Genomic DNA, 14,630 nt, shown 5'->3' on the forward strand with positions numbered 1-14,630 from the left:
TGCAAAATGAATATTATACATATGTAAAGTATGTCAGAGTCCGATTAGCTTTGAGCGAGAAGGTGCTTTGATATGGAGACCTTGCTGAAAGGAACACCTTAGGTGTCCCCCAAAAGGGAAGCAAGTTTATCTGGGCGTGTGAATTAATTAATCAATTACACGTAAATAAAACCAAATACTTATTTGCTGTGTAAGTGAATTATTTAACTGCTTACGCCAGCACCGAGCCCCTTCAATGCACACAAATAAATGCAGAGACATGAGATTCTGACAAGAACGTAATTTATTTTTTATATTTACGCTGCATTTGTGGAAAACTTTGCATATGTAATATTAATTGCGTTGTTTATATATTATATTAATTATGTTCAATTTATTGTATACATTTCAATTCTCCAATTCAATTCTATTGTCAATTGTCAGTTTATCCGCCCGGTAAAGTTCAGGCTAAAATTGTTAGTTTCACAATTTTATCTTTTTACCTGAAAAACTTGCTAGATAGTTGTTGAAAGTTGAGATACATTTTTTAGCAGTATTTGATGATACCGATATTTAAGATTCAATAAGCTTCTCATATATACTATATCATATAGCTGCCATAGGAGCGATCGGTCGAATGTTAAGTTCTTTCATGGAAAACCTTTTTTGTTTTTCAAGATATATTGATTAAACGTCTTCACGATGCTCCCTATATATATATATATACAAAATTGTTTCTACTATATCATATAGCTACCATGGGAGGGATCGGTCGAAAGTGAAGCACTTGTATGGGTATCAAATATGCTTAGCTTTAAAAACTATTGATAGGCATTTAAATTTTAGTTTTAGAGTGCAGTTTAGCTTCAGCTCGAACTGAATATTAAGATAGTTAAATGTTACTTCAAGCGATTATATTCTGAACTTGTTTTTAGAAAGCGCTGCGATTGATACAATTGATTCAACTATGGGATTTGGTATTGGTCTTCAGGTGACAAATCGATCGACGCATCAGGTGATGACGCGAATATTTTATATGTTTTTGACGGAGGTACTAAATTATAAAGATGTTCAAATCATTCCAATACATTTCACAAACTCATCGGATCCCCGAAATCCGTTGTACACTTTGGATTATGTAAGGTAAGCAAACATTTGATCTAATGATGTATTCAGATTACCTTTATTTCTAATTTTCTAGAAGCTACAATCGGTTTCATAATATAGCTATGATCAATTTGGAAGTCTGGATGCAGTACAGTGTATATAAGCATTCGCACGAAAATATCTTCAGTGCCGGAGCGTCTATAACTCCCGGTCGATTTGGTTGGTTTGTGCCCAAATCACAAATTTCGACCGATACTAAGAACTGTAGCTTGCATTACGATGTCTTCAGAGATGTGAATAATGAGCATTATTCACTTTACATAATGGATGAAAATATTACTCAGTTACTGAGAAATAAAAGGTTAGCAAAATAACGTAAAGTTACCGAATAACTATTCAATATTATTTCTTAATTATAGTGTTGAAGAATATAGAAATCCGAACTGTGACAAAATGAAATGCTCAGCGCTTTTGGCAGAGTGGCGCAATGATTCATATTTTATTGAAACCCATTTGAAGGAGAGCTTTCTAAATGTTATTTGGCTGGGATTCGAATTTAAAGATACGATCGAGAAGTTGGCTAAAATATATGAAACAAATTACCCACAGGGGCAAAAAAGATTTATAGTTCTACATTGGGTGCCCTCGGAAATAATTGACGCTGACATCAAATTCACCCAAATAACATTGCCCAGATGTGAAGATTATATATACTTGCAAAACTCGAATTGTCGCTACGAACTAACTCCGATACTTAAATACTATGCACGAAGCTTGGCAACCGATAGGCGACTGATGCACGCGCTTCGAGCATTTTACATAACAGACAAGCAGTTCGAGTACATTCAAAAGGAACTGAGTATTCAGAGAATGAATTCCATGGATTCGGAAGTCATTTATAATAACGTTGCCTGCAATTGGCTGCGACAGAACTCTAAAACGCACAGCAACTGGATATTACCCAAAAAGGTAACAACCTTATCGATTGGAGGCATATTCCCCATCAATATCACGGATCGTGGACACCTGAATATAATTGGGGCAACGCAAAAGGCAGTTGATGCAATCAACAGAAATAATACAATCTTACCGGATTATCATCTAGAGATAATGATTAACGATGGACAGTGCAAGTCGGACATGGTCATGAAGGCATTTATACATTATTTCAATGTACCCAATATGCTGGGAGTATTGGGACCTGCCTGCAGTGAAACTGTGGAGCCCATAGCTGGCATATCCAAACATTTGAATATGATGGTAATGTCGTATTCAGCCGAAGGCGCTTCGTTTGTCGATCGAAGTGCGTATCCGTACTTCTTTCGGACCATTGGCTCGAACAGCGAATATGTCGATGCGTATTTAGAGATAATGCAGCAATTCGGTTGGATTCGGGTCTCGACCCTGACCGAAGATAGCCAACAGTACACGGAGTACATGTCGCGCATGGAGAGCAAGCTGAGGCTTCATAATTTCACCTTGGCATTTAGTCGCAAGGTTCAAAGCGATATAACAGCTGCGGATATGAGAGAGGTACGCGTTGAGTCACATTCAAGTCTAATATGTTAATTAATTTATATATATTCTAGCACTTGGGTAAATTAAAAGCAGCGCACTCTAGGATCATTATAGCCGAACTTCAAAGCGCCAATGCAGCTGTTGCCGTATGCGAAGCTATCAAATTGGGTGTAAGTTTTCTTATACATACGTTCTTTGTGCGGCGTATCAATAATTAACCATTCGTTTATTTTGCCTCGCAGATGACACAGGTTGAAAATTATGTCTGGTTTTTGCCCTCATGGCTATCGAAAGACTTTGATATGTGGAGCAATAAAGTCAATAATCGATGCACCGCCGAGCAGCTACGAAAAGTAAGTAGTTTTCATGTCAAAGATTCAAATGTTGGTAATAATAATTAATATTCCTTGGTGCTTTTAGGCGATCGAGGGACACTTTAGCATAAGGCACACGCCGTTCGGTGCGCCAGATGCCAAAATGCAGGAGGGCATATCTATAAGCTCCTGGTTGAGCTCCTATAGGACCGAGTATCCAACTTTTTCCAATTATGTTGGATTTGTTTACGATGCCGTGTGGGCTTATGCTATTGCAGCGCATAAATTATTGCAGAACGATTTGTATGCAATCAACAAATTGAGATCCAAGGAATTTGCTAGCCAATTCGCCAAACACATTTGGGCGACAAATTTTGATGGTTTGTCGGGCAACGTGAGATTCGGAGAAGGCGAATTCGGCGGCTCACGTATAATTGACCTGGATATATTACAATGGAAAAATTTGACTTATGTGAAAGTGGCAAATTTCAAGCCCAATGTCGTGGGCAGAGGAGCAAATGTGCACATAAGCGGTGGATATTTATCGCGTTTGCCAAGCAAAGTGTTTCCCGGCGAAGTGCCCGAAGATGGCAGATATGATTGTAGATTTTCGGGCTTGGCCCGGTTTTTGCAAGTCAATTGTGATGTGTCCTCGATGATATTCAGCATTGCCATGTGCCTGCTGGTAATTGTGTTGATGTCGCTGGTTTCTTTTTACTTTTGGAAACAGCGCTATGACCGCAAAGTAAGGCGATCAGCGCAAATAATGAAAATGTTCGGCATCGACCTGATTTCGCCATCGCGAAACAAAATCAATACCTTGGACAAATGGGAAGTGCCAAAGGAGAACGTTGTGGTCAATCGACGACTGGGCGAGGGCGCCTTCGGCACGGTGTACGGCGGAGAAGCCCGGCTGGGCTCCGACGACTGGACGGCTGTGGCTGTGAAAACGCTCAAGGCCGGAGGCACCACGGAGGATCGATTGGATTTCTTGGCCGAGGCCGAGGCTATGAAGAAATTTAATCACAAAAATATTATAAAACTGTTGGGCGTCTGTTTGCAAAGCGAACCAATCTATACAATAATGGAGTTCATGCTATATGGCGATTTGAGAACCTACCTTTTGGCCAGAAGAAACATGGTTAATGAGAAAATAACCGATGAATCGGATATCTCATCGAAGCGGTTGACCATGTACGCCATGGACGTAGCCCGAGGCTTGGCATATCTGGCAGAACAAAAATATGTGCATCGTGATATTGCGTGCAGAAATTGTTTGGTTAATTCGCAGCGCATCGTTAAAATAGGCGACTTTGGCATGGCCAGACCAACTTTTGAAAGCGATTATTATTGCTATAATCGAAAAGGTGTGCGAAAACTCTTTCCGGTGCGCTGGATGCCGCCGGAAACGCTGTCGTTGGGCATATTTACGCATGCCTCGGATATATGGTCATTTGGGGTTGTACTTTTCGAGGTTATATCATTTGGATCATATCCGTATCAGGACTTAACAAACAATCAAGTTCTTGACTTTGTCAAGGCTGGCAATACCCTGCAAATTCCGAGCGGTGTCAAGCCACAGCTGGAGGGCCTTTTAAAGGCCTGTTGGAGTCAGGATGCGAGTAAACGTCCCACAGCCTTGGAGATCATCGATTATATATCTACCTATCCACGCCTGCTGACTCCATCCCATGACTTTCCCGGCACGGCGGTTCACTTGCCAGAGTCCGATTGCGACGAAGTGGAACTACTACCGACTTGCCGTCAGTTTTCACCAGCGAACCACGAACCCAAATTGGACATTTTTGACCCACAAAACGAGAAGCTATCGGATTTCGCAGAAAATGTTGAATCTGGTGCTTTGAGTGTGCCTCTCAGTAGTAATGGTTCCTTTTCACCTACCACGCCGGATGGATATAGCATAATGTCTCCACTCTTAATGCATCAAGTTGATGCAAGTTCCAAAACTACAAAAGCATAGCTACTTATATATTTGATAAAACTTCGGAATTTTTAAGCCGCCAAATGCTGTAAGTTGTTAATTTTCAATTATAAGAATATGCATATGATATATATATATATATATATATATACTTCTCCAAAGTAGTTTGATAGCTCGAAATCAAAAGTCAACAAAAAACATTTGGAATTGTTGGTCTTCTTTTGAAGAAAACCCATTAACCCAACTCACCTGGGATTCGAATCAGAATTCCATTCTTAACTTGCTGAATAATCATTTTAAAAATATCTGAAAGATTTCGTAGAAATACATCGGAACCGTAAAAAGGTTGCGAAAGACAACAAATTTTGCTGCATAGCATAATTAAATTAAGCATCAAAACATTTTTCAGACAGATTTTATACAGATTTAAGTACTGAAAGTTAGGTCTACCCTTTATATATTAATTATAGATATTATAAATATATTTGCTAGAAATCGATGCCAAATATTTTGATAAGCTGGGCTGTATTAAATATAAGCAATTGCATTTAAGAAAGTAATTTGTAGGGTTTTTTTTTAACTGAATAAAGTCAAAAACGACATTTTCTTATCAACATCAGATCAGGATATCATAGAGCAGGAACGATCGACCAAAATTTAGGTACTTGTAAGTAAAACTGTTTTATTTTTAAAGATATCTCTACTATACTATACTTTATAGCTACGACATGAACGATCGCTTGTAGAGTAAGTTATTGAATGAAAAACTTTATTCTTTATCAAGAGATTTTATCTTACATATGATACATACCTTATCGCATTCATTGAAGCTCCATAGTAAGAATCAGAGATATAATTGGCTTGTGTGATAAGAAATTCTTTTTTCTAAGATATTTTATGCAAACTCAGCCCTTAAAAGCTTCACCATAAAAAAAAAGTCAAATGTATCTTAATTAATAAGTTGAATCGAAATGTGGAACACGCCCGATAATATAGTTTACACACACATATGTTCATGTTTAAACACATTTATGTACTCACACTTCGAAGTGCGATATGCGCAGCTTTGAGGGATTTAAAAGAGTTTTTATATTATTCGTAGAGTGAAAGAAGTCATAAAACTAGAATAAAATAGAAGCAAATTCAAAATTAACCATGCCAACAAACACACACATATGCATGTACATGTGTGTATGCATACATACATGCACATATAATTATTATTGTGTGGAAGCACACTCTCTCGCCCACACACATACATATTGTAAATCCGTGAATTAAGAAACAATCATAATAATCGCACTCAGCGCACGTAATTATAAAATCCACATAACGGAACGAGAAATGTTCGGGCCTAGCTGCAGCTACAGCCTCAGCCATAAGCTCCATTGCAGACTCCCAGCCTTTATCTACGTCTCCGTTAACGCCATGGCTGCCGCCGTAGCAATTGCTGTGGAAAGTGCACAACGACATTATGTTGCGCTCTACCGCGCTAATGCAATGGTCTATCATCAACGTCCAGAGCTAGCATATAAAAGGACTGCGAGAGCGGGTGAGGTGGAGATAAAAAGAAAGAGAGAGCAGAGAGAGAGAGAGAGAGAGAGAGAGAGCGCGAGGTGGAGAGAGAGGTAGAGCAAGGGCGAATAAAGCAAAAGGACCGAGTAGAAGGCTACAACCGCGTTGGATGCAATTCCACAGTCATCATTAGTTGTGCTAATGCACCGGAGTTAGGGGGAGGGGCAAAGGAGGTACTGTGTTATCGCAGCAGCAGCAGCTGCAGACTCTGCAGTAAAATTGTCTCTGTCAGATGCAATTCGAAACCAAACGAATGAAATTGTTTCATGTTACACAATAAAAATTCTATATGAAACCAAAACAATGGGAAGGTAAATAAATGCGGGATCTGAGCGTTGACTCTAAATAAAAATATTTATAACACACTCCTATACACATACACACACACACACACACACTTAGGTATTAGAGCATTATGTTTGGTAATATTTTGTTTGCTGCACAGTGGTCCATACACACAAATTATGAAACGAAAAAAAGTACATATATTCTTGGCCAGTTGATTTATCTATGTTCGTCTGCTCGTATGAATGAACTGGTCGATCTCAGAAACTTATGGTCCTCCAAGTGCCCGCGTAGTGTTAGTTTACTCGTCAAATTATCGGAAGCCTGCTCTGTGTGCCTGCTATCGATAAGAATCGATAACGAAATTTTGTTTTTTGAAGAAGGATTCGCATACAGGTCAGGTATAGATCAAGTCAAAATGAAACTATGTAGAGAATATATACATACATATGTACATATAAAGGCAGGAGTTAACACTATCATGTTAATTAACATATACGATCTATCGATAAGCTAGCTTATCGATATGCACAAGTCATCTGTTGCTAGTAGTCGGCTTTGGTCTGCAGCAGCGTTAAGTGGAAATCATTAATAAAATAAACAGTACAATATTAAAATTCTAACAAGCATTTCAATTGGAAATACAGGCTCGATTTTAAGGCAGTTGTCGAATTCTACGAATAATCTATGGCGTTATAAGAAATACTGCAGAAAACTTAATTAAGATCGGTTGACTGAGAGGTTGCCAAAGAAAACGTGTTAATGTGCACATATGCGTGTGTTCTTTTTTAATTCTTCAAATATAATTGTGATTGTGATTGCTGCGATTTTAATTAACACTTTTCCGTGATCAATTTGGTCAAAGTATGGCCTTAAGCAGCTAGTTGATTGGTGCCGTGTTCAAAACCGGAAGTGTTCGGCTTAGTTGCTAAGGTAAAAACAAAATGGTAAATTCGTCAAGAAACATATACTCTAATTGGAACTTGGAATTGGATATTTTAGGTAAATAAATATCTTTTTTAATTGGGAATTACATGGATAAGTTCCATTTAATACAGATTTGATTTATTATATTTATATCAAGTCGACTACAGAGTCCCCTATACCTCTCAGTCAATATAAAATGTTATTATAAGCAACACGAAAATATGGTACAAAATGGATTCAAGAATGCTTATGTAGGTATTATTTGCCGATCTTCATGAGCCCCAACTTTAAACATTTATATTATATTTAAATTTTGTGTAGAATGTGACTCAAAGGTTTTTTATTTATATATTTTATATATCGATTTTGCCATTTTACTGTAAATGCCGTTTTGAGAAATTCTACATGGAAGTCTGAAAAAAGTATCAAAAAACGTTTTTATGAATTTTTCCGATCGCAAACTCACTTTATAAAATCTTGTTCAGAAATTTCATACATTTCAGAACATTCATTCATTCCCCATATAAATACTAGTCAAAGTTTTGGTGGGATTTAAGAAAAACCAGGCAGCGAGCTGTTGATACAGCTGTCCATTAGCGGTAACTTTTATTTATTTCATTATTATTACTTCTAAAGCTAAAGTAGAAAAGGGTTCAGGGTATTCTGTGTACCGTGATCGATCACTCCTATGGCAGCAATATGATATAGACATCTGAACCTATGCAAAGTACTCCTGCTAGATTAATCTGGCATTTAAATCTGAACACCGATTTTTTAGTCGAAACTCATGTCCAAATCTTACCCATTGGATCAAAATTTACCACCCCCATAACTCGGTCAAATCCCATCCGATTTTCACGAAGTTTGACTTTTTCATCATGGTTTTACCTCTAGATTAATCTGGCATTTAAATCTGAACACCGTTTTTTAGTCGAAATTCAGGTCCAAATCTTACCCCAAGATTCGTATATAGACATGGGTCAAAATTTACCACCCCCATAACTCGGTCCAATCTCATCCGATTTTCACGAAGTTTGACTTTTTCTTCATGGTTTTACCTCTATATTAATCTGGCATTTAAATCTGAACACCGATTTTTTAGTCGAAATTCATGTCCAAATCTTACCCCAAGATTCGTATATAGACATGGGTCAAAATTTACCACACCCATAAATCGGTCAAATCTCAACCGATTTTCGCGAAGTTTGTATTTTTCTTAATGGTTTTACCTCTATATTAATCTGGCATTTAAATCTGAACACCGATTTTTTAGTCGAAATTCATGTCCAAATCTTACCCCAAGATTCGTATATAGACATGGGTCAAAATTTACCACACCCATAAATCGGTCAAATCTCAACCGATTTTCGCGAAGTTTGTATTTTTCTTAATGGTTTTACCTCTATATTAATCTGGCATTTAAATCTGAACACCGATTTTTTAGTCGAAATTCATGTCCAAATCTTACCCCAAGATTCGTATATAGACATGGGTCAAAATTTATCACACCCATAACTCGGTCAAATCTCATTCGATTTTCACGAAGTTTGTATTTTTCTTAATGGTTTTACCTCTAGATTAATCTGGCATTTAAATCTGAACACCGATTTTTTAGTCGAAATTCATGTCCAAATCTTACCCCAAGATTCGTATATAGACATCGGTCAAAATTTACCACACCCATAACTCGGTCAAATCTCATCCGATTGTCACGAAGTTTGTATTTTTCTTAATGGTTTTACTTCTAGATTAATCTGGCATTTAAATCTGAACACCGATTTTTAGTCGAAATTCATGTCCAAATCTTACCCCAAGATTCGTATATAGACATGGGTCAAAATTTACCACACCCATAACTCGGTCAAATCTCATCCGATTTTCACGAAGTTTGTATTTTTCTTCATGGTTTTACTTCTAGATTAATCTGGCATTTAAAACTGAACACCGATTTTTTAGTCGAAATTCATGTCCAAATCTTACCCCAAGATTCGTATACAGACATGGGTCAAAATTTATCACCCCCATAACTCGGTCCAATCTCATCCGATTTTCACGAAGTTTGACTTTTTCTTCATGGTTTTACCTCTATATTAATCTGGCATTTAAATCTGAACACCGATTTTTTAGTCGAAATTCATGTCCAAATCTTACCCCAAGATTCGTATATAGACATCGGTCAAAATTTACCACACCCATAACTCGGTCAAATCTCATCCGATTTTCGCGAAGTTTGTATTTTTCTTTATGGTTTTACATCTAGATTAATCTGGCATTTAAATCTGAACACCGATTTTTTAGTCGAAATTCATGTCCAAATCTTACCCCAAGATTCGTATATAGACATCGGTCAAAATTTACCACACCCATAACTCGGTCAAATCTCATCCGAATGTCACGAAGTTTGTATTTTTCTTAATGGTTTTACTTCTAGATTAATCTGGCATTTAAAACTGAACACCGATTTTTTAGTCGAAATTCATGTCCAAATCTTACCCCAAGATTCGTATATAGACATGGGTCAAAATTTATCACACCCATAACTCGGTCAAATCTCATTCGATTTTCACGAAGTTTGTATTTTTCTTAATGGTTTTACCTCTAGATTAATCTGGCATTTAAATCTGAACACCGATTTTTTAGTCGAAATTCATGTCCAAATCTTACCCCAAGATTCGTATATAGACATGGGTCAAAATTTACCACACCCATAACTCGGTCAAATCTCATCCGATTGTCACGAAGTTTGTATTTTTCTTAATGGTTTTACTTCTAGATTAATCTGGCATTTAAATCTGAACACCGATTTTTTAGTCGAAATTCATGTCCAAATCTTACCCCAAGATTCGTATATAGACATGGGTCAAAATTTACCACCCCCATAACTCGGTCCAATCTCATCCGATTTTCACGAAGTTTGTATTTTTCTTCATGGTTTTACCTCTATATTAATCTGGCATTTAAATCTGAACACCGATTTTTTAGTCGAAATTCATGTCCAAATCTTACCCCAAGATTCGTATATAGACATCGGTCAAAATTTACCACACCCATAACTCGGTCAAATCTCATCCGATTTTCACGAAGTTTGTATTTTTCTTTATGGTTTTACATCTAGATTAATCTGGCATTTAAATCTGAACACCGATTTTTTAGTCGAAATTCATGTCCAAATCTTACCCCAAGATTCGTATATAGACATCGGTCAAAATTTACCACACCCATAACTCGGTCAAATCTCATCCGAATGTCACGAAGTTTGTATTTTTCTTAATGGTTTTACTTCTAGATTAATCTGGCATTTAAAACTGAACACCGATTTTTTAGTCGAAATTCATGTCCAAATCTTACCCCAAGATTCGTATATAGACATGGGTCAAAATTTACCACCCCCATAACTCGGTCCAATCTCATCCGATTTTCACGAAGTTTGTATTTTTCTTCATGGTTTTACCTCTATATTAATCTGGCATTTAAATCTGAACACCGATTTTTTAGTCGAAATTCATGTCCAAATCTTACCCCAAGATTCGTATATAGACATCGGTCAAAATTTACCACACCCATAACTCGGTCAAATCTCATCCGATTTTCACGAAGTTTGTATTTTTCTTAATGGTTTTACCTCTAGATTAATCTGGCATTTAAATCTGAACACCGAATTTTTAGTCGAAATTCATGTCCAAATCTTACCCCAAGATTCGTATATAGACATGGGTCAAAATTTACCACACCCATAACTCGGTCAAATCTCATCCGATTTTCACGAAGTTTGTATTTTTCTTTATGGTTTTACATCTAGATTAATCTGGCATTTAAATCTGAACACCGATTTTTTAGTCGAAATTCATGTCCAAATCTTACCCCAAGATTCGTATATAGACATCGGTCAAAATTTACCACACCCATAACTCGGTCAAATCTCATCCGATTTTCACGAAGTTTGTATTTTTCTTAATGGTTTTACTTCTAGATTAATCTGGCATTTAAAACTGAACACCGATTTTTTAGTCGAAATTCATGTCCAAATCTTACCCCAAGATTCGTATATAGACATCGGTCAAAATTTACCACACCCATAACTCGGTCAAATCTCATCCGAATGTCACGAAGTTTGTATTTTTCTTAATGGTTTTACTTCTAGATTAATCTGGCATTTAAAACTGAACACCGATTTTTTAGTCGAAATTCATGTCCAAATCTTACCCCAAGATTCGTATATAGACATGGGTCAAAATTTATCACACCCATAACTCGGTCAAATCTCATTCGATTTTCACGAAGTTTGTATTTTTCTTAATGGTTTTACCTCTAGATTAATCTGGCATTTAAATCTGAACACCGATTTTTTAGTCGAAATTCATGTCCAAATCTTACCCCAAGATTCGTATATAGACATCGGTCAAAATTTATCACCCCCATAACTCGGTCCAATCTCATCCGATTTTCACGAAGTTTGACTTTTTCTTCATGGTTTTACCTCTATATTAATCTGGCATTTAAATATGAACACCGATTTTTTAGTCGAAATTCATGTCCAAATCTTACCCCAAGATTCGTATATAGACATCGGTCAAAATTTACCACACCCATAACTCGGTCAAATCTCATCCGATTTTCACGAAGTTTGTATTTTTCTTAATGGTTTTACCTCTAGATTAAGCTGGCATTTAAATCTGAACACCGATTTTTTAGTCGAAATTCATGTCCAAATCTTACCCCAAGATTCGTATATAGACATGGGTCAAAATTTACCACACCCATAACTCGGTCAAATCTCATCCGATTGTCACGAGGTTTGTATTTTTCTTAATGGTTTTACTTCTAGATTAATCTGGCATTTAAATCTGAACACCGATTTTTTAGTCGAAATTCATGTCCAAATCTTACCCCAAGATTCGTATATAGACATGGGTCAAAATTTACCACACCCATAACTCGGTCAAATTTCAACCGATTTTCACGAAGTTTGACTTTTTCTTCAAGGTTTTACCCCTAGATTAATCTGGCATTTAAATCTGAACACCGATTTTTTAGTCGAAATTCATGTCCAAATCTTACCCCAAGATTCGTATATAGACATGGGTCAAAATTTATCACACCCATAACTCGGTCACATCTCATTCGATTTTCACGAAGTTTGTATTTTTCTTTATGGTTTTACATCTAGATTAATCTAGCATTTAAATCTGAACACCGATTTTTTAGTTGAAATTCATGTCCAAATCTTACCCCAAGATTCGTATATAGACATCGGTCAAAATTTACCACACCCATAACTCGGTCAAATCTCATCCGATTTTCACGAAGTTTGTATTTTTCTTCATGGTTTTACCCCTAGATTAATCTGGCATTTAAATCTGAACACCGATTTTTTAGTCGAAATTCATGTCCAAATCTTACCCCAAGATTCGTATATAGACAAAATTTATCACACCCATAACTCGGTCAAATCTCATTCGATTTTCACGAAGTTTGTATTTTTCTTAATGGTTTTACCTCTAGATTAATATGGCATTTAAATCTGAACACCGATTTTTTAGTCGAAATTCATGTCCAAATCTTACCCCAAGATTCGTATATAGACATGGGTCAAAATTTACCACACCCATAACTCGGTCAAATCTCATCCGATTTTCAATAAGTTTGTATTTTTCTTTTTGGTTTTACATCTAGATTAATCTGGCATTTAAATCTGAACACCGATTTTTTAGTTGAAATTCATGTCCAAATCTTACCCCAAGATTCGTATATAGACATCGGTCAAAATTTACCACACCCATAACTCGGTCAAATCTCATCCGATTTTCACGAAGTTTGTATTTTTCTTCATGGTTTTACTTCTAGATTAATCTGGCATTTAAAACTGAACACCGATTTTTTAGTCGAAATTCATGTCCAAATCTTACCCCAAGATTCGTATACAGACATGGGTCAAAATTTATCACCCCCATAACTCGGTCCAATCTCATCCGATTTTCACGAAGTTTGACTTTTTCTTCATGGTTTTACCTCTATATTAATCTGGCATTTAAATCTGAACACCGATTTTTAAGTCGAAATTCATGTCCAAATCTTACCCCAAGATTCGTATATAGACATGGGTCAAAATTTACCACACCCATAACTCGGTCAAATCTCATCCGATTGTCACGAAGTTTGTATTTTTCTTAATGGTTTTTCTTCTAGATCAATCTGGCATTTAAATCTGAACACCGAGTTTTTAGTCGAAATTCATGTCCAAATCTTACCCCAAGATTCGTATATAGACATGGGTCAAAATTTACCACACCCATAACTCGGTCAAATCTCATCCGATTGTCACGAAGTTTGTATTTTTCTTAATGGTTTTACTTCTAGATTAATCTGGCATTTAAATCTGAACACCGATTTTTTAGTTGAAATTCATGTCCAAATCTTACCCCAAGATTCGTATATAGACATGGGTCAAAATTTACCACACCCATAACTCGGTCAAATTTCAACCGATTTTCACGAAGTTTGACTTTTTCTTCAAGGTTTTACCCCTAGATTAATCTGGCATTTAAATCTGAACACCGATTTTTTAGTCGAAATTCATGTCCAAATCTTACCCCAAGATTCGTATATAGACATGGGTCAAAATTTATCACACCCATAACTCGGTCAAATCTCATTCGATTTTCACGAAGTTTGTATTTTTCTTAATGGTTTTACCTCTAGATTAATCTGGCATTTAAATCTGAACACCGATTTTTTAGTCGAAATTCATGTCCAAATCTTACCCCAAGATTCGTATATAGACATGGGTCAAAATTTACCACACCCATAACTCGGTCAAATCTCATCCGATTTTCACGAAGTTTGTATTTTTCTTTATGGTTTTACATCTAGATTAATCTGGCATTTAAAACTGAACACCGATTTTTTAGTCGAAATTCATGTCCAAATCTTACCCCAAGATTCGTATACAGACATGGGTCAAAATTTACCACACCCATAACTCG

At 36.5% G+C, this 14,630-nt stretch overlaps 1 protein-coding gene across 2 annotated transcripts in view; it reads left to right on the forward strand.

Annotated features, from left to right (window-relative positions):
- The window catches only part of LOC115760285, a 57,082-nt gene that overhangs the window by 2,960 nt on the left and 39,492 nt on the right, over positions 1 to 14,630 (forward strand). The window contains exons 3-8 of one of the 2 annotated variants that reach the window (XM_030701557.1): positions 915 to 1,122; positions 1,181 to 1,447; positions 1,506 to 2,619; positions 2,676 to 2,774; positions 2,847 to 2,957; positions 3,025 to 4,948. In XM_030701557.1, the coding sequence (XP_030557417.1) occupies positions 915 to 1,122; positions 1,181 to 1,447; positions 1,506 to 2,619; positions 2,676 to 2,774; positions 2,847 to 2,957; positions 3,025 to 4,899 (3,674 nt within the window). In that variant the 3' untranslated portion in view covers positions 4,900 to 4,948. Of the gene's footprint in view, positions 1 to 914; positions 1,123 to 1,180; positions 1,448 to 1,505; positions 2,620 to 2,675; positions 2,775 to 2,846; positions 2,958 to 3,024; positions 5,576 to 14,630 lie in introns of those variants that run through there. The other variant, XM_030701556.1, reaches the window with a different exon arrangement.

This window comes from Drosophila novamexicana, unplaced genomic scaffold (assembly GCF_003285875.2).
Source record: "Drosophila novamexicana strain 15010-1031.04,08,12 unplaced genomic scaffold, DnovRS2.1 tig00000387-arrow-pilon, whole genome shotgun sequence".
NCBI lineage: Eukaryota > Metazoa > Arthropoda > Insecta > Diptera > Drosophilidae > Drosophila > Drosophila novamexicana.